At 35.6% G+C, this 21,248-nt stretch overlaps 1 protein-coding gene across 4 annotated transcripts in view; it reads left to right on the top strand.

Annotated features, from left to right (window-relative positions):
* The window catches only part of CCSER2 (coiled-coil serine rich protein 2), a 121,661-nt gene that overhangs the window by 71,695 nt on the left and 28,718 nt on the right, over positions 1-21,248 (top strand). For all 4 annotated transcript variants that reach the window (XM_065894344.1, XM_065894347.1, XM_065894346.1 and 1 more), the window contains exons 6-7: positions 12,772-12,855; positions 18,398-18,484. In XM_065894344.1, the coding sequence (XP_065750416.1) occupies positions 12,772-12,855; positions 18,398-18,484 (171 nt within the window). The remainder of the gene's footprint in view (positions 1-12,771; positions 12,856-18,397; positions 18,485-21,248) is intronic.

Below are 21,248 nucleotides of genomic sequence, written 5' to 3'. Positions count from 1 at the left end.
AAGAGGAGAGTGTGAAGGCAGCCTCTAGCACTCTCCTCACCATCGCCTTGCATCCCTTCAGCCAAACCCAGAACAATGGTTTATTAAATAGGCCTCTGTATTTAAGAGTTCACTTGAACAAAGTTCTCAGTGCACACAAATAAAATTTAAAAGTTGTAAACAATTGTGTTTAGTCTTGATCTATTTTTTGTTTTTGTTAATGCAACTCAAGGGTACTTCACAATTTAAACAGCGCCTTTGTGAACTTTATTTTCTTTCTCAGTAACTGTGGGATAGGGAGGATGGCAGTGATCCTATTTTAATGGTCAGAAAACTGAGACTCCCAGATTTATTGTGTTTCTCAAGGTCACCTGGTTGCATACTAATGCAGAATGTATTTTAAACCCAAGGCTTTTGAAATATTTTAGCATAATACTTCTCATATTGTATTACCTAATTTAGAGAATTTTAAATAAGAATTTTTGATCCTGATCTGAAGACAAGGGCACATACAGAATAAAAAAATTTTTAGTGGTGTCTTATTTCCTTACTTTAATTCTGTACTTCCTGTTTCAACCACTTGAAGCATAATATGCACATAGAGAAGGGTACAATTCATAAATGTCTATCTCAGTCAGTTTTCACAAACTGAAAATACCCATGGACTCAGCACCCAGCAAGAAAAAGAACATTACCAGGACCCCAGAACAGAAGCCTCTTTCAGTCATTAACCTGCATTTCTAGTGGTGACTATCTGATTTCTGAAAACATAGATGAGTTTGTCTGTGTTTGAACTTTACATAAATGAAGGGAATGTATTATATTTCCTTTTTGTGTGTGGCTCCTTTTGCTCAATATTATATTTGTGAATTATTTCATTTTTTTCATTTGTTCTTATTGCTATAGAGTATTACATGATGTGAATATACCGCAATTTATTTCATTTGTTCTACAGTTGATAGGCACTTAGGCAGTTTTTGGCTATTATGAATAGAGCTGCTACATTATTCTGGTATATGTCTTTTGGTGAACATACGTGTGCATTTTTGTTTGGTATATACCTGTGAGTGGTTCAGCTTTAGTAGATACTGTAAAACGGTTTTCCAGAGTGGTTATACTCATCCATTTTCTTCACTCTCATTTCATTATTTTTCCTGTATGCTTTTATCGTATTATCACATTGAGCATCTCTTTTGACCTTGGAGTAAGAAATGAAATATCTAAGGTGGAGTAATGGGAAGAATATGATGGTATCTTTTTCTGACATTTTTCTTTGGGATTGCAAAATATTTGATCCTGATGATTCATACCCTGTCTACCTTTTTTTGGGGATAAAAATAAAGAGGTATATAGTAGTGTTTTATGAACTGTCAAGTATGATACACAAATGTTTTGTTTTATTATTTCTTCTCAGCTCCAGTGTTGAGAATAAAACCAGTAACTTGTCCCTCACATAATTCTCTTGTCTGTCTACCTGTTTCTGCCTCTGACTCTTTCTCTCTGTTCCTGTGTCTCTATCTCTCTGTCTCTGTATGGGGGGGAGTGGATGCATGGGTGCAGTGGCAGGTGGATGAAATATTTACAGCAGCAGCATCCTGGGAGGGTGCACTAAGAGTTGAGGAGCTGCTGAATGATTGCCACTTGGTGGCAGAGAACTATAGAAAAGTCAGGGAACTTATGCTTCTCTATCCCCAGACTTTTCTCTTCATTCCAGGAGAAATAAGTTTATGAAATATACATAAAAAGAGCATATACAACATAAGGGTACACCTTAATGAATAATGTGAAACAGGTTTGTACTCACCACCCAGGTTAAGGAACGAGACATTAGGAAGCTCCCTATGTGATCCTTCCTGATTGTAGTGCCTTCCCTTTCCAGAATCTAGTATTTCGCCCTTGCTTTTTCTGTTAATTTTTAACTGTCTCTGTTTGTGTCCTCATGAATATTATTTTTGCCTCTTTCAGAACTTTATATAAATGAAATTATACTGTAAGTATTTCTCTGTGAATTGCTTCTACCATTCAGCATTTTCTTTAAGGTTCTTTCGTATTTACGTTTAATTCTGCTTCATTAATTTTCATTTTTGCACTGTCTCTGTGAACAATTTCTTTCTCCACTTTATTCCTGATGTCCATTTTGTTTCTTTCCAGTTTTGTTTGGTTTTTTTTTTGCCATGACAAATAATGTTGATATGAACTTTTCCTGGTATACTTGTGTGAAAATTCTTCTGGAGTAACTAACTAGGAGTGGAATTTCTGAATCATGGGGCATAGAAATATTCCACCCTACAAATACCAAACTATTTTCCAAAATTGTTCAATCTGTTTCACTCCCTTCAAGTAATAGATGCTTTTTCTTCCATTGTTCTACATCTGAGCAACACTTCGTATTATCACACTTCTTAATTTTTGTCATGTGATGGGAATCTAGTGATATTTAGTTGTGGCTTTATTCTGCATTTCAAAATGAGGAAATCAACATTGACACATTACTACCATTTAATCCTTAGAGCCTGTTCACCATTTGTCCTGGTAGTGTCCTTTATAGCAGAAGCAGAAAGATCCAGTTTAGAATCACACATTGCTTTTAGCTGTCATGTTTCTGTAGATGTCTTCAAACTGTAGTACTTCCTCAGTTTTCTCTTGACTTTGATGACCTTAATATACTTACTCTTTTGACCAATTCTCTTGATTATAACCAACTTCTCACCACCTGCCCTGTGCAGTTGCCCTCCTCATCCCTCTAAGATTCTGAATCCCCATGCCTGGCTGCTCACCTGTGTACACCTTCCTCACCCTACTTGGGCTCTGACTCCTTGTCAGCCCCATGGGTTCTGACACCCCACACCAGTCTCCTCCTCCTGTGGATGCCTCTTCACTCTGCTTGGGCTTGATGCCACGTGTCAGTTGATGCCTGCACGTGGATGCCCTCTTAGCCCTCCTTGGGTCTGACACCTGGCACTGGGCCTTTTCCTGCATAAGTGCCCTATTCATGCTGCTTGAGTTCTGGTAGCCCTCTCCAGGCCCTCCTGTGGGAGTACACCCACCCCACTCAGCTTAGACTCTGACAGCCCAGACCAGGCTTCCCCTGTGTGCATGCACCCTCCTCATTCTATTCAGGTTTGACACTGGAATCTTTCTTCCCCCATGCTTTCTGTGGATGCCCTTTTTACTCCTTTGAGCTCTGACTTGCCTTGGTAAGCTGATCCCCTGCAGGGACATGTTTCTCAACCCAGTTAGACTCTGAAACCCTATGCTGGGCTCTCGTTTTGGGTGGAGACTTATCTTTTGTTGTCTCACCTGATGGCTTATTCAGGAAGATAAAGGAAAGTGAGGAGGAAGAGGAAGCAAATTTTTAAAAATTTATTGACTTTATCAAGGTAGAATTTGCATTCAAGTAAAGTGTACCCATTTTAAGTATGCAGCTGGAGTTTTGATGAATAGACACAGTTGTGAAACCCCCAGCCCCACCATCAAGGTATAGAACACTGCTGTTGCTGCTGATGTTCTCTCATGTCCCTTTGGAGTCAGTCTTCTCTCAAACCTGGCCCAGACAGCCATTGCTCTGCTTTCTGTTACTAAAGCTTTGTCCTTTCTAGAATTTCATCTAAAAGCTTTGTCTTCTTCTAGACCATCCAATGTGTGCTTTTTTTTGTTGCTGGATTTTTTTACTCACCATAATGGCTTTGATACTCATCTGTGTTTTGTGAGTTTCAGTACATTCCTTTTTATTGTTGAATAGCATTCCATTATACATGTATGCACCACAATTTTATTTTTATCCATTTACCCATTGATAGACATTTGAGTTGTTTTTAGTTTTGGGTTAATTGGGGTAATGTCGAATCTCTAGAATAATGATGAAAGTTAATAATAATAGATGTATTCAAAAAATTAGAATTTGAATTTAGGCCATTTTCCCCACTTGTTTGTTGTGGATAAATTATCTTGGATAAATTAAATTACTTAAATTTCCTATGCCTAGACTTCCTCATAAAAGAAATAGAGATTATAATAGCTCCTATCTCAGGACTGTTATAAAGAAAGCATGAGGAAATTCAGATAAAGTGTAAGCATAGTGTCTGATGCATAGAAAGCAGTTAATAAGTAAGTGTTAGTTATTTTACTGACAATAGAAACATCAACAAAGGTAAAAATGTGAAAGTGTTTTAATTGCTTGCATTGCTTACAGTTTTATGTAGCTGCCCAAAAAGCTAATTCCATTTACTTTAGTATCCATGTATTGTTATTTCATCATTCAGTATACTTTATTAAGCACTTGTTGAGTATCAAGGATTGTGGTAGTAATGAAGATAAAAAGAAAGAAGACATAATCCTTCCCTATATCTAGTGCATTGTTCTTAAAACTACATATTACAAATGGTTAGTGGGTTTTGAAATAAATTTTGTCCATCATAACTAGACTTTTTTCCTAATAAAGTAGAATGGTATAGAAACTATTAGGGGGCATTACGTACACATGATAAGGACAGATATTGTTTTGTGAAACTTGTTTTTAGTGTGATATTTGTATCTCTCTGTCTACCGTCCATCTATCCATCCACCATCTTTTTTAGACACATGCGTGCAAACATATACACACATGCATGCACACATATTCAGGTATATATGTACACGGTTATGATGTAAAATGTATTCCTTATTGTGGGACATGGCCCAAAAAAAAACCCTGCTCCAACAGGTAAACAGTACTATACTCAAGACTTCAAGGATAATAAATCAAAGATTTAAATTAGAAATAATGAAATAACCACTGCATCAATAAAACATTAAATCATCAATAAATCTGAGAGATGTTTGTGATGTTTTATAAAGAACCCTGCAAAACTTTGTATAAAAGATTTAGATAAAATACCGATACTTATATTCTATAGGGAGGCTAAATATTATAAAAGTTATCTTAATCCATGGATATTAATGTAGTAATCAAGACTACCTTATAGTCTAGGAGAACATACGAGTATTAAATAACTGTAAGAATGATGTGTTGGCGTGTCACACTGACTTGACATCCAGGCTCCCTGGGATCAGTCTCTAGGTCCAACCCATGTAGGAATAGACTGGGCCATATGCAAGAACTTCTGGGGGACACACTGTACTGTTAGGGTCCGTCCAGCTCCTAAACAGAGTTGCTAATTCCCCTGAAGCTGGATTTCATGGGAACTCCTTAACCTTTCTCTCCGAGGCATTGCCAGGGAGTCTAGTCCATGAGAGGCACATGGGAGACCTCTGTCTCCCACGGTGGGGGTGTGAGGAGTGGGTGTTGGGTGGCTGGGAAGAACGATGTGTTTGAAAGAGCAAAGATAAGATACAATCTGAGTGTGTGATTGGAGCCCGTAGTTCTTCCTGGTACTATTGGTAGATGTAATACAATTTCAGCCAAAATCACAACAGTTTTATTCTGGGGATTAATCAAAATGACTACAAAATTGTTAACACCAAAGTGTAAGATTTGTGTACATTAAGAAAGACAAAAAGAAGGAGGGAAAAACCCTTTAGAGCAGGTTATAATATTGACACAAATAGAAACACAGAGCAGTGGAAGAGAATAGAAAACCCAGAAATATGTGCTGAAGTATGTACTAAAATCAGTTGGACACAGAAGGGTTTTGAAATAAATGTTGAGAAAAACTCAGTAGTATAGAAGGAATTATTTAATTTCTTGTTTTATATTATAGTAAACTCAGGTGGTTTGAAGAGTTACATTTTTTTTTTTTGCGGTACGCGGGCCTCTCACTGTTGTGGCCTCTCCCGTTGTGGCAGGCTCCGGACGCACAGGCTCAGCAGCCATGGCTCACGGGCACAGCCGCTCCACGGCATGTGGGATCTTCCTGGACCGGGGCACGAACCCGTGTCCCCTGCATCGGCAGGTGGACTCTCAACCACTGCGCCACCAGGGAAGCCCTAAATATTTTTTTTTTAATGTAGAAAAATTAGAAGAAATCTACAACTAATATTTTTAAGTGACAAAAGAAACCTATAGAAAAGGATATCCTGAGTCAGATATGTACAAATTAAACAATTAGGTTTAATAAAAAAAAAAGTTTAAACAGAAGATATTTGTATGTAAGGTTTGCTTAGAATATTACAGACTTTACCCATATATAACAATGTTCTAGTCAATTTGAATGCCGGGGAGAGTTTTCTGTTTTGAAAATGTCTTTGCCCCAAACCATCTGTGAGGATCAACTCATCTTTGAAACACTTATTGAAAATCAGGCTTTGTGATTCCATATCTTTAAAATCTTTCCAAATGTAGCTTGAATCATTAGATTTTAAGTCCCATAGGTGAATTACAGTATTACTCAAAGAACTCTTCTCAGTGCACACATTCTGTGATGTGATGTTCATCCATATATACTTTTATTTTTTTAAAAAGTGACTTTTGAAAAGAAAATGAAAAAAATCTCTCCTCTTCCTCTACTCCCTTTCCTAGGATGCCTCTTGTGATTGTGTTGTAGCATATCTGAAACACAAGGCAGTTTTGTTGACATCACTGATGCTGCTTGTCAGCAGAGATTGGTCAGTGCTGCCAAACCTTTTGGTTAGTCATTTCAAGTGTCCATGTCCATTGCAACTGCTCTGGAACTCATAGGAAGATCCCAGTTTTTGCAAACTCATGGAAGAACCACTTGGGTAAGATGGAGTTTGTTATACGGTTTTCCAACAAGTTAATATGTGAAGAGTTTAATATTAGAACAAAAGTTTACCTTTCTGCTTTGTCAAAAAGAAAAGTGGAAGATCATGGACATCTTCCTCTTAGGACGGAGGAAGGTTTACCTATCTTTTGGAATCTTTAGTAAAATGCTAATGACATAAGAGTTAATCAACTTAAGGTTAATTGCATTCAGAATTCAAAAATCCTAACTAGAACCCACTAAGACACTTCACTTAGTAAAGCAGCCAGAATACTTCGATAATCAGTTAACTATGAATTGCTTACTTTTGTGCAGTGGTGTTTTATAGTTTTTATGTATTATTTTTGTATCTATGTATTTATTAAATATGTTTATGCAAAATGCTTAGAACAGTTCCCAGCTGTAGTATGAAGCATGAAAATTGCATGCATGGTTGTTATTCAGTGTTTTTAAAAAGAGAATGTTTTCTGTACATTTTATGCTTTTCCCCTGTCTAATGCTTAAAAAATCTTGTCTCAAAATGTTTCCTAATGTCTCAAAATGTTTGACCTGAACACTTCTCATCCTAGACAAGGTTTTATAGCGAGTACTACCATTATTTAGGGTCAAAGTTATTTGGAGGGTAGGTGGTTTTATTATTGATTGAATTGGAGGTTATATTCATGATTTTTAAGCTCTTGTGCTTTGATGGAAATAATAGCTTTTTCCTTCTTTGATCTGTTGAATCTAGACTACTAGTCTGTTAAAAAAAATTGGAAGGATTTTTTTTTCCTTTGAGACATAGAAATAACTTAAACATTAATGACTCCCAATTGTCTTGGGCTGTACTATAAATTATTTTATTTAGAAGAATTTTTTCAGTATTCAAAAACATTGGTTTGAAATATGAGACTCGCTTTTTAATTAATTTCTAATTTTAGTACATTAATAGTAAAGAATAATATCTATATGATATAAATGTGTTGATATTTCCTTTGTGTTGGAAACCTTTTCCTTGGCCAAATAGTAAATATTTTAGCCTTTTCAGCTGAGAGGCAAAATTGATGTTATGTAGATATTAATAAAATCATTTGAAATGTAACCATTTAAAAATGTAGAAACCATTTTTAGCTCATGGACTGTAATAAAAATGGCTGTTGACTGGAGTTCTCCTGTGGACAATAGTTTGTTAACTAACCCCTGGCTTGGAGCCTGGTCAGTTTTTGTGACTGTTCTACGTTTGTTTGAATAGGATATATACTCTCTATGTTTTATGTAGTGGTATATCTATTATATTAATCTTTTAGTATCTTTAGGATATTTTATTAGGTATATAAATCTTTATGATTGGCACATCTTCTTGGTGGATTGTTCCTGTGGTCATTAATTAAAGCCTTTCTTTATCCTCATTAATACTTTTCATCTTTAATTATACCTTAATTATAACCCGTGTGTTATAATAATATTGCTGTGTCAGCTTTATTTTCCTTGGGATTGTTGAGATTTATCTGGTGTTTCTCTCTTTTTGTTTTCTTTTGTTTTATTAGGCCTTACATTAGTTTTCTAGGGCTGCCATAACAAAGTACCACAAGCTGGGCAGCATAAACGACAGAAATTTATTCTCTCAAAGTTCTAGAGGCTAGACACCTGAAATCAAGATGTCATCAGGGCCATGTGTTCTTTGAGGCTCTAGGAGAGGAACCTTCCTGCCTTTCTAGCTTCTGGAGGTTGCTGGCAATCCTGGCCATTCCTTGGCTTGTAGATGCATCACTCCAGTCTGCTTCCATCTTCACATGACCCATGCTTCCAAATTTCTGTGTTCTTACAGGGACACCAGTCATATTAGATTTAGGCCCCACCCTAACCCATTATGACCTCAACTTGAATATATCTGCAAAGATCCTATTTCCAGATGAAGTCATAGTCACAAGTTCTGGGTTAGATGAATTTCTAGGGGGACACTATTCAACCTGTTACAGTTCTATTGAGGTATAATATACATGCAGTAAAATTCAGTCTTTTTTGTTGTACAGTTCTGTGAGCTTTGACAAATGCATGCAGTTGTGCAGCTATTATAATCACACTTTAAAATTTCTTTTCTTTTTTCCTTTTAAGTCAATCCCTATATCCACTGCTAGCTCCTGGCAACCACTGATCTGTTTTATGTCTCTGCAGTTTTGCCTTTTCAAGACTGTAACATATGTGGACTTGTATATTTTTTAGTCTTTGGAGTCTGGCTTTTTCACTTACTGTAATGCATTTCAAATTCAGTCATGCTGTAACATGTACCAGTAGTTTCTTCCTATTTATTACTGAGTAGTATTACACTGTATGCATATATCATAGTCTGTTTATCTGTTTACCAGTTGAAGGATATTTGTGTCTCTTTCCAGGTTTTGGCAATTATGAATAAAGCCACTGTAAACATTCATGCACAAATTTTCATGTGAGGTTGTTTTCATTTCTCGCCTGGGGGTGGGGATTGCTAGGTTGTATGGTAAGTATATATTTAACTTTTTAAGAAATTGCCGAACTGTTTTCCAAAGTGGTTACATGATTTTGTATTCCCACCAGCAATTAATGAAAGTTCCAATTGTTTTACATCCTTGTCCACACTTGGTATTGTCAATATTTTTCAAAAGCCGTTCCCATAGGTATACGTTGGTATCTCACTGTTTAATTTGCATTTGCATAATAACTAATGATATTGAGCATCTTTTGTATGCTTATTTTCCAATTGTGTATCTTTGGGTAAGTGTCTATTCTTTTGCCTATTAACAAAAATTTTGTCTGTTTTATTATTGATTTTTGTTAGTTCTTTATATATAAGTCCTTTATCAGGTATATAAATTATGAGACGAATATTGAAAAAATGGAATGCGCTTTTTGGGAAAGTATTTACAATTGTGAGTTAATGGAGTCAGTTAAAAACCCTAGACTTGGGCTTCCCTGGTGGCGCAGTGGTTGCGAGTCTGCCTGCCGATGCAGGGGACACGGGTTCGTGCCCTGGTCCGGGAAGATCCCACGTGCCGTGGAGCGGCTGGGCCCGTGAGCCATGGCCGCTGAGCCTGCGCGTCCGGAGCCTGTGCTCCGCAACGGGAGAGGCCACAACAGTGAGAGACCTGCTTACCACATACACACAAAAAAACCCCCAGACTTTCACATTATCATTATTTTTGTTGTTGCTATTGTTAAAAAATAGCCACTTTATAAATGCCTTTTGCCTGTTTTGCAGTTTTGCTAATGATTTTGCAATTGTCAAAAAACCTGCTTTTGGTTTTATTGATTTCCGTTTCTTGATTTTCAGTTTCATTAATTTCTGTTCTCTATTATTTTTGTCTGTTTGTTTTGGCTTTAATTTGCTCCAGTTATGGATTTGACACCTTTGCTTTAATATAAGTATCTCATACAATAATTTTTCCTTCTAAGCACTGCTTTAGTTGCATTCCACAAATTTTGATATGTGGTGACTTCATTTTCCTTCCATTCAAAATATTTTCTCATTTACTTTGGGACTTCTTCTTTTGACCCACAGATCAAAGAAATTTGTTATTTACTTTCTAAGTGTTTGAAGATAATTTTTCTGTTATTAATTTCCAGTTAAATTCCTTTATGTTCAGGGAGCACATTCTATTTTCTCTACTTTTAAATTGAGCTTCTCAAATATGTAGGTTCATGTCTTTCACCACATCTGAGGTGTATTTATCCATTATTTCTTCAAATATTTTTCTGCCTCACACCCTTCCTTCTGTGACTTCAATGATATGAATATTAGATCTTTTGTTATTGCCCCACAGCTCCTGCAGCAGGCTCTGTTTTTTTTCTCTTCATTGTTCAGAGTGGATGATTTATGTTGATATATCTTCAAGTTCACTCTGTTACCTCAAATGCTGGAATTTAGTCCATCCAGTGCATTTAAAATTTTTGATTATTGAATCTTTGCAGTTCTAAAATTTTCATTTGTTTCCACTTTGTATATTCTGTCTTTGCTGAGACTTTCTCTTTCCATTCCCTTTAAGATTTCATCCTTACTTTTGGAGAATTTTTATAATAGCTCTGTTAAAATCTCTTCTAATTAATTTCAACTTCTCTTTTATTTTGTCATTGATGTTTGTTGATTATCTTTTTCTGTGTGAGTTGAGATTTTCTTTGTTGTTTTTACATTGAGTAATTTTGGATTACATTTTAGATGTTCAAATGTTGTGTTGTGAGACTCTGGATCTTGTTTAAATCTTATGGAGAATATTGTTTTTTGTTTTTTTGTGTTTTTCTTTTTGTGGTACACGGGCCTCTCACTGTTGTGGCCTCTCCCGTTGCGGAGCACAGGCTCCAGACGCGCAGGCTCAGCGGCCATGGCTCACGGGCCCAGCTGCTCCGCGGTATGTGGGATCCGCCCGGACTGGGGCACAAACCCGTGTCCCCTGCATCAGCAAGCAGACTCTCAACCACTGCGCCACCAGGGAAGCCCTGGCCCTGTTTTTATATGTCAAGGCAGAGATAAACTTTTTACTGAGATGAATCTTGTAAAATTTCTTTTTCTTTTTTTTTTAAACATTTTTTAATGTTTTCTGAGAACATTTGTTCTTCATTAGGATGTTACATTCTCTCTCAGGTCAGATTCTTAATGTCTGTATGGTATCACCAATAAAAATGTAATTTATCTCTGCTGGAAATTTGGCAACTGCTAATACTTCACTGTCAATCACTGTTAACCTGTTGAATTTTTCTAAATACTCATTCCTAGGCCCCATCGCTAGAGATTCTGATTCAATAGGTATACAGTACAATAAGTAAAGAAGAAAATGATCTACATACTTATGTCTCCTATTTTAGCACTCCTGTTTCAATACAGGACATTTCCATGGTCTGGGAGATTTCCTTCAGGACAGATAGGTCTGAGGAAGGTTGCTATGGCAGTACTCCTTGAAGGTTGTTGACTCAGTGGGTGTCCCAAGGCAGCTAGGTACCATCTGAACAAATAAGGTATCAAGCTGCAGTTGTCCTGCCTTGGTCAGGGACTCAGTCCCTCGCCATCATCCCAGGCATATTCTTTTCTGGTTCATCTTTCTTAAGGTTGTCCGTGAATCATTGAACATGCCACTTTTCAGCTGGTTATTCCTAAACCACTTCAGCAAGGGGTAGGACATAATACTATTCTGTCATTTTTTAAAAATTGAGTTTAAGGACAAAAATTTAATTTTTTCAATTTTTTAAATTGAGGTATAGCATACATTCAGTAAAGTGCTTAAGGTGTACCATTCTTAAGTGTAAAGCTTGTACTTTTCATTTGTATGTACGCATGTAACTGTCATACAGACAAGACATAGAACCTTTCCAGCATCCTTATGGAGTATAATGCACTTTACTGTCAATAACCCCTTTCCCCTGAGTCAGCCACTGGTCTTCTGATTTGTAGCATCATAAATTAGTTTTGCCTTTTCTCAAACTTCATATAAATAGAGTCATGCAATATGTATCTAGTATTTTTAATCAAATGATTTTTGTGGTCAAACCTTTTTTTTTTTTTTTTTTTTTTTTGTGGTACGCGGGCCTCTCACTGTTGTGGCCTCTCCCGTTGCAGAGCACAGGCTCCGGACGCGCAGGCCCAGCGGCCATGGCTCACAGGCCCAGCTGCTCCGCGGCATGTGGGATCTTCCCGGACCAGGGCACGAACCCACGTTCCCTGCATCGGCAGGTGGACTCTCAACCACTGCGCCACCAGGGAAGCCCATGGTCAAACCTTTTTGAGCCATTTAATATTATTGTTTCTGACTCCTTTATACTCAGAACACCACAGCTGATTCAAATCAGATTTAATTTGACTTTTATTTTACATTTTTCATAGGTGAGGTAGTCTTAAAATTTTTAAGGAAATTTCCCATATTCCTTTTCCCACTGTAAAACTTTCAGTGGCTTTCTGCATCATCGACTTGTATAGTGTATGTTATTTATTCCCACAAAATATTCTTTCCTGAGCTCTGTTGTTTCCTGTTCCACATTTCTTTCTACCAGTGCATAGAGATGAAAAGGAGATTTCTAAAATCTTATTTCCTGTTTGCCATGCTTATATTTGGCCTGGGGTGAATTCAGGTTGAATTCAGTGTCTGCAGTTAATTGTATTAATCTTACGTTTTCTTTTTCTTCTTTCTGACAGCATGATGAAAGTGGTTCATTGCATGATGTTCAACTCTCCTTGTCATCTAGTCCAGAGCCAGAAGATGGTGATCAAATATACAAGGTATGATGACTAGGTAGTCATGCTGAATTTTGCAAAAAAAATGTTTTATTACTAAAATTGTAAAGCAATAATAATTAAAACATTTAATAATAAATATATTAAAACCTGCAGCTTTGCTGTCTTGGGTTTTAATCAGATTTCTTTTAACTTTTACTACCTTATTAAGTTAAAATGATATCACTGTGGTGCTTTAATTTGAGTTTGTTTTATCAGTTGGATAATCATCTGTCCCTGTATTAATATTGGTACAGGATTCTTTTTAAAAAAATAAAAATCATTAAATTCTTTTTTATAATTATGAATAACAGTTTTTAAAATATGACTACCAACAAAAATTAAAACAGTTAATAGGTACTTCTCATATATAATCACAACATTGAAGAAATATTAATGAAAATGACATTAATTTATTTTTTTCATGTTTAATGATAAAATTATAGACTGCAAATGCAGGTTAGTGTTTGAAGGTGTATTTCTTTATAGTTCTCATATTGAGGTCTATTTTTAGTTGAAGAAAGCTCTTTTTGTTTTTTGCATCTACCTGAATCACATATTTACTTCTTAAGCACATACAGGTATTCTTGATGTCTTTCATGTTTCCAAGTAAAATTATTGTTTCCTTTCACATTCTGTTTTCAAGGTATAATAGTCAGTGTGTGCTACTTATCTGTAGTAACAACCTCAGAATATTGGTGACTTACAATAACAAAAGTTTATTTCTTGTTATTTCTCGATATGTTACATTTTGGTTGTAGATCAGTGGGACTTCACATGTCCTCTTCATTCTGAGATCCAGGCTGAAGGATCAGCCCTTATCCTGGGACATGTTTTTTGTACCTGAGGGAAAGTAGCATTGGCATAATAACATGTGGATTCTGCTTGGATGTAACATATGTCGTTTCCAAAACAGGTCAAGTGGCCACGCTTGGTATTAGGGGTCAGAGAAGCATTAATTTTCTCATAGGATGTGGAGTGACCTATTGGGAACAAATTTATGTATAAAACACAAAATCAAAAGAATATAGGATAGTAGTCACATCTGGTTATCTAATCTTGGCTTTTCAACATGTTACCTACCTGTTCTCATATAAATTTCTTCCCGTCTCTGGGCTTCCATCCTATTGTGAGTATAATAATAGGTTTGCAGTAGGACATCTCTTTTTAAAAAACTTTTACTTGCATACTCAGTTGAGAACCATTGATTTAGATGATTTCTGATTATCTCAGTTTTTTTAAGTTTTGTGACTGATATTTTAAGAGTAAAGTTGACTTTTTTCCTGAATTCTTTTTTGTGAAAAGTTTTTTACATGTAAAGAAATTCTTTTTAAAGAAAAAAAGTTTAATTCCAACTTTTTTATCGAATTAATGTCTTCATTTTGTCCATCTTCCTTTACAGTTTGTCTGTTAATTTAGTACTACATGATAGACATATCATGTATTTATTTCTTGTCCCCAATGCCTTCCTTTCAGGCAGATCATTCCTAGTCTTTCTTCCTTCTTTCCAAGGTGAGATGCAATAGCTCACACTGTCTCAGCCCAGTACACTAGACTGTCCTTCACTTTCATCAGCAAATCCCCAAGTATGTCATCTTCTTATCCAAGATGGTTTCGCAGTTCAGTTTCAAATGATACAAATATGGTGACTTATACCATTACAATTTTAGGGTCTAAAATCTACAGTGGACCTGCCATGTCTACAGTCTTTCCTTTATCTCAGGACAGCTGTCTCTCCCATTCCCTTGATGAGCTGTTCCAGACATTGGCCACTCTCCTCAGCCTCTTTCTCAGCTACTCTTCTCAACTTCTGCAGGTAGCCTTGTGTTTTTCAAGCAAGATCTTCTGCTGCCTGCCTTCTGACTTAGTCTGTGTCTATGTCACTCTCAACCACTTTATTCCAGTTGTAGGGAAAAGTGACCGCTGTGCTGTGGAAAACCAACCTTTCTTCTCGTGTTCTGGACTCTTATCTTCTGCTGCAGTTAAAGACCTCCTCTCTCATCTCTCTTCAGTGTGCTTTCTCAACTTCCCCTTCATCCTCACCTTATAAATTTCTGTGTCTTACCTATCCTAAATTCAGTAAATCGAATAAACCTTTTCTTGACTCTCCTTAAACTACCTTTCCAGTTAATGTGGAAACCTGGGAAAATAGACATTTGGCATGGCCTTTGTCGTCCTACAAGCTTTATCCCTTGGTTTTTGTGTCACTTCTGTCTGAATTCCCTATATACCCCTTAACATCGCCCCCCTCCATTTTCTTTGTAGGTCCCTTTTCTTCTTTAGAATGTAGATTTATATCTTTAGTCCAGTCCTCATCAAACTTTCTACTGTCATGGTTTCACATATAACATATATATTGATAACACATAAAATCAGTCTCATCCTCATCAAACACATTTATATCGGCTATAAATGTTATTACCATATTGTGTTTTGATTTCAGCCATTTCCTCCAGTCCTCATCAAACTTTCTACTGTCATGGTTTCACATATAACATATATATTGATAACACATAAAATCAGTCTCTCTCATAGTTGGTAATCCAGTTGTCCCACTGGACATTTCCACTGTGTGTCCCACTCACAGGTGGAATACCTCTAACACACCTCTCAAGAGGTGTGTGTACCTCTAGCAATGTATTTAAAACTCAAAAATATTCCTCATTGGGGAATTCCCTGGCGGTCCAGTGGTTAGGACTCAGCACTTTCACTGCCAGGAGCCCAGGTTCGATCCCTAGTCAGGGATCCCATGAGCTGCACAATGCTGCCAATATACATATATGTATTTCTCTTTGGACATAATTTCTCCTCCTTCATTCTCTGTTTCTATTTACTATATCATCTAAGCTAGAAATGGAGATGTCACTCTTGACTACTTCTCTGTGCTCTTCTCTCTCATGCAGTGAATTGCCAACATCTCCTTTTCTCCTGTTTCTTCTCCTCCCTATTATCACTCTCTTGGGTCAGGCCCCTGCTCTTACCTGGCATATTACAACATCTAGATAACCAGTTTCCTAGCCTAGTTTTTTTGTTGTCCTTGTCAAGTATATCCTCCACACAGCTGTCAAAGCCATCTCAAATGCAGATCTATCTGTTACTCCCTGACTAAAGCCATGCTTGATGTTCAGGCCCTCTGTGATCGGGCCCTTGCCTAATTTACTAACCACATTGCTCCCCACTGTATACCACAGCCTTCATGTGACAGCATCACTGCCTGTAATTCTCCAAATATGCTATGCTTGTCCCCATCTCTGTATTGTCTTATAGAATCCCTTACCCTAAAATACAAAGCCTGCCACAGTTTGTGTCCTTAGAACTTTTTACTTATCCTTTAAGACTCCACTGGAATTACCCATTTCCTGATGTGTTCTCCTTTGCCTGTCTTTATGTGTAAAATCCTTAGAGCAGTGCCTATTCTAAAGTAAGTGCTATATGCATATCGGCTATAAATGTTATTACCATATTGTGTTTTGATTTCAGCCATTTCCTCCAGCACCAGCAGAACCTAGCCATGACTGAATGATGGCTGTGTAGTATTCCATCAAGTCGCTTACTGTATTGTATTTCAGTTGTCCTCCTACAGGACAATTCTAAATTTGTAACTTTAAGAGAATATCTTATTATAGGTTTTCTCGTACTTAGGATCATTTCTTTGGCATAGGAGTTGGATAACTGAATCGGAGAGTACAAGTAATTTTTATGACTTTTGTATATACAGGCATACGTTTGTCCAGAAATGTCAGTTGTTATGTCTGATAATGTACCATTTTTTCTGCAGTCTTGTTAATCACATTGAGTATTTCTCCCCCAATTTAATGCCTGTAAAACAATACCTTTAATACTTTAATTTGTATTTCTTCAATAAGTCAAACAGAACATTTTTTCAGTTATACGTATATTTGTGAGAACTGACTATCTGTCTATTGGGGCCTAGAAATGATCTTATATGTTTGAACAGTCTCCTAATACACTTGAGTTATAAATTCTTTGTCATATTAGCATAGGTTTTCACCAGCTTTTAACTTTAATGTTAATTGTATAGTGCTTTAAATTTTTATGTAATCAAATATATTTATCATTTCTTAATAGCTTAATTTGCCACTTAGTTTAAAAATATGTCCTTCATGATTTGCAGTCCATCTTTTTTTTTTAGTCCTGATTTATTATTTTTTAAAGTCCCTAAACTCTTTAAATTCAACTGGAAGTCATTTTTTATATTTAATAATTAGTCTTTCCCAATTGTGGTATACATAACAGCATTTTAAAAAATATTTTCTTCCCTGTTGTTTCTTCCCCATTGCGATGCTTATTTGATATGTGAAAGCCTTCATAAAATGTCTGTTTCCAATCTCTTGTTAATGAGACTGCAATATTATTTTTTGTTCCCAATATATCTGAAGAAGAGTGTATACTTTGCTCATGACCAACACATTATAATTATTTGCTCACTTACTTTTCTCTCTGGAAAGATGTATCATTCACATATATATTCTACAGTTTATCCCTGAACAACACAGTTTTGAACTGCATGAGTCCAGTTACATGCGGATTTTTTTCAATAATATATACTGTGGTACTACACCGATCTGCAGTTGGTTGAATCCAAGGATGTGAGCCTTGTGGTTATGGAGGAACTGTGGATGTCAAGGACCGACTAAAAGTTATACCCAGATTTTTGACTTTGCAGAGGTTTGGTGCCCCTAACCCCTGTTTTGGTGCCCCTAACCCCTGTGTTGTTAAAGAGTCAACTGTGATTTCCTTGCTTGCATTACTTCGTCAGTATATATTTCTGGATAATTGAATAGCAGTAAACAAAATGGGCTAACTATAGGGTAGTGATACCTTATACTTGGAAATGTAACTGCATTCCTGCTAACCTTGACAATAGGTTTCTCTTAATACTATTAGGAATTTCTTATAGACTAAGTTAACAGGGTATTTACTCTTTGATTTAGGCAGTTCTCATGAAAGTAGTTCATGGAAAAAGAATCTTCCTTGTTATCCTTCAGGCACATTTATCTTTCTGCTGATTTCTGAACCAGCCATGAAATGACTCTGTGCCTTTAATTACACAGTTTTCTCTACTTGTGGCCTTCATTTCCTCTGACAGGCAACTCTTATACATTCCTTGAAATCTAGCTGAAGTTACTGTTTTGTGTGTAATTTATTTTACTACGTGGCCTAGTTGCCAATTTTCTTGTCTGTAAAATGGGGATAATAGTACCTACCTCAGGGTTGCAGTCGGAATCAACTACTTAGATACCTAAAAGGTACTCATTCTTGGCACCTGATTAATACTCAATGAATGTTAGCTGTTGCTGCTATTATTGTTCATTGTTTACGTGTCAGACTCCTTAGACTATGAATTCTTAGAAGACCAAAATGGGTTTTTTTTTAAATGGATTAATAGCTGACATATTTAAGAAGAATTTCCCCCTTAAATAAACAACCAATTCATTACTCAGTCTTCATCATTGATTTAATGCTTCTCATTAGTGTTTTTAAATACAATTAAATACTTCATGTTAAATTTTTTAAAATATTTCAGAATGAAGATTTATTAAATGAAATAAAACAACTTAAAGATGAAATAAAGAAAAAAGATGAAAAAATCCAACTATTAGAGCATCAGCTTGTAAGTATTATAGTGTAGTATGTAAAGTGCAGGCTTTTCAAACTGGGCAATATGTATATTTTTTTATAAAACTAGCCAGAATTGAAACTGGATTTTATTTTTAGCTTTTAAGATTGCAATATTGTATTATTTTTAAGTTACATGCTCTGTTAAAGTATGTGGTTTAACTTTCAGTCTAAATAATAAATTTTCAAGGTGAAAAACTCAATCCATTTTCAGTTGCCTCTGTTTTGGGTATTTGAAATTCACCAATTTACATTCATGTTGTTGAGGAACGAAACTGGGTGTTTAGTCTTAGGAATCTGAATGGCTGTCTGTTAGAATGGCTGTTCTAAAAAAAGTTTCTTGCCCATGGATGATACTGAGTGATCTCTCAGAGATATGTCTGAATCTTTATAATTTTATAATTGTTATGATATCAAATGTTAGTTCCATATGAAAACTGTATGTGCTGTATCTTGAATTTAATTATAATTTGGTTTGTAATAATAAAAGGCCAGGATAACAAGAGTATAATGGCATAACAATCACAAGAGGCCAAAGAAAATCTTTGTTGGAAGTCAAAACTTATTTTGACATAGCAAAGCAATGCAGCAATATGAAGGAGTAATCTCACTCAGAATATAAAGGATATAATATATTGAGCTCTGAGCCATTGGGGTCAGATCAGAATCCATCTTATGAATAAATAGTAAGAACAGATGGATCAGATGTTATGATTAAGGGTATCAGAAAACTTATGAATCTGAAAAAAGAATAACTGATTATTGCAAATTGAGGGCCTACCAAATATAAGATTAAAAAGGAAAAGAGTAAGACCAGTGTTCGTATTTAAGAACTAAAGACAAAACCCAACCCAACCAATTTTTAGGGAGAAGAAAAGGTACTTTTAGGAAATTAAGCTTCAAATTTTGCAAAAATCTGTTACAGAGCACAAGAAGTTGTATCTAGTGCACTTTAGAAAAAAAGGTTATGACCCTCACATTTTATAACTAAATGCATTTTTATTTATATACAAAGATACATTCTCAGACCTTTAGCATATTGAAAAATATGCCACCCCGTTATCTTTGTAAAATTATTTAATAATACATCCTAAATGCTTGAGAGAGAAATTTAAAAATAACTCAAGGGCTTCCCTGGTGGCGCAGTGGTTGGGAGTCCGCTTGTCGATGCAGGGGATGCGGGTTTGTGCCCCAGTCTGGGAGGATCCCGCATGCCGCGGAGCGGCTAGCCTGTGAGCCATGGCTGCTGAGCCTGCGCGTCCAGAGCCTATGCTCTGCAGCGGGAGAGGCCACGGCAGTGAGAGAGGCCCGTGTACCGCAAAAAAAAAAACAACTCAAGAATAAGGAAATAAAGATTAAAATGAATGAGTGGTGAAATGAAAACCATCTTTAGAGAGATTAGGTGGAATAAACTTCCCAACTACTAACGGGAGAAAACTTAATGCTCATTATTTAATCTTATGTAATTATATATAATTTAATGTTAAAAAATTTTAATTAAAATTTTAAATTGCTATTAATTTTTGTAAATATTTAGATTAAATAAAATAGGTTTGAGAAAAGAGTTAAGGGATATGCTGAAGAAGTCAGTAGCACTGAATTGTGTATCTACAAATGGGTATCTAAAATAATTCTTTTTATATACTTAGATAAATTAAAATGTTTCTGAAATGCTTTAAGATAACTAATAGTAGATTAGAATAATGTATCTTGCAAAAGATGAAAGTAAAAAGACATCTAAAGTAGAGAAATACCAAGGATGTCTAAAAACAGCAGAAGTAAAGTTACAGAAATTAGACCAAATGTAATAAATATAATAGTAAATGCAAACGGCCTTATCTCATGGAGAGAGCTTTGCTGAGGATTTAAAGCAAAATCCATTAATTGCTTTGTATAAAGGAAATTTAGATAAAGTAAAACAGCACAATAATGCTGAATATAAAAGGTTGGGTGAGACAATAAAGTTATTCTCATCTAAAAAACTGAAGTTGCAGTATTAAAATTAGAAGAAGAAATCTAAGACTGAAAAAAATTATGAAAAGAGGTCACTTTATATTGATATATGATTAATAAATAATGAAAGATATAGCTTTTTATGCTGAGAACTTTTAATAGTGTTCTTTTTAACTTCAGTGTGCCTCTTAAAAAATAAGAAATGTTCTCTTCCTAGCTGAAATATTATCTTTAACCAGTTAATAATAATTTTTAAAATATTTTCTAATATCCAGTCCATATTCAGATTTCTGCAGTTCTAAAAATATCCTGTACATTTGTACATTACATCTAGTTATTCCTTAAGTCTCTTTTACTTTAGAATTATTCTTTTTTTCATTGTACTGACTTACTGAAGAGACTGGGCCAGTTATCTTTAACAATATCTCACCTTACAAATAACTTTTAGAAAGGTTTTAGAAATATCTAAGAGAATCCTAAAGAAAGGAAGAAAAGCAAAGAAAAGTGAAAACATTACTCTTAGCGATATGTGCTTCGAAATTCTCTGTATTTGATACATTAAACTTAGAAGGTAGGTGAAGATCCCATCACCTACCTTTAGTTTAGTTGTGGACCTGGGAAGTCACTTGTTCAAATCAAGAGAATTTAAAGAGATATAAACCACTGAAAGTAGAGATAGGTAAGAGCATTTTTCAGATTACCAAAATTAAAATTGCCTTTCTCTTTACAGTTTTTTTCTTTCCTTGTATCCCTAATTTGCTCTTCTTAAAAATAGCAAAATGGCATCAGAGGAGCCATGGAATAGG

Source organism: Phocoena phocoena, chromosome 16 (assembly GCF_963924675.1).
Source record: "Phocoena phocoena chromosome 16, mPhoPho1.1, whole genome shotgun sequence".
Classification (NCBI taxonomy): Eukaryota; Metazoa; Chordata; class Mammalia; order Artiodactyla; family Phocoenidae; genus Phocoena; species Phocoena phocoena.
Note: the sequence above shows the minus strand (reverse complement) of the source record. Positions and strands in the feature narration are given on the sequence as shown.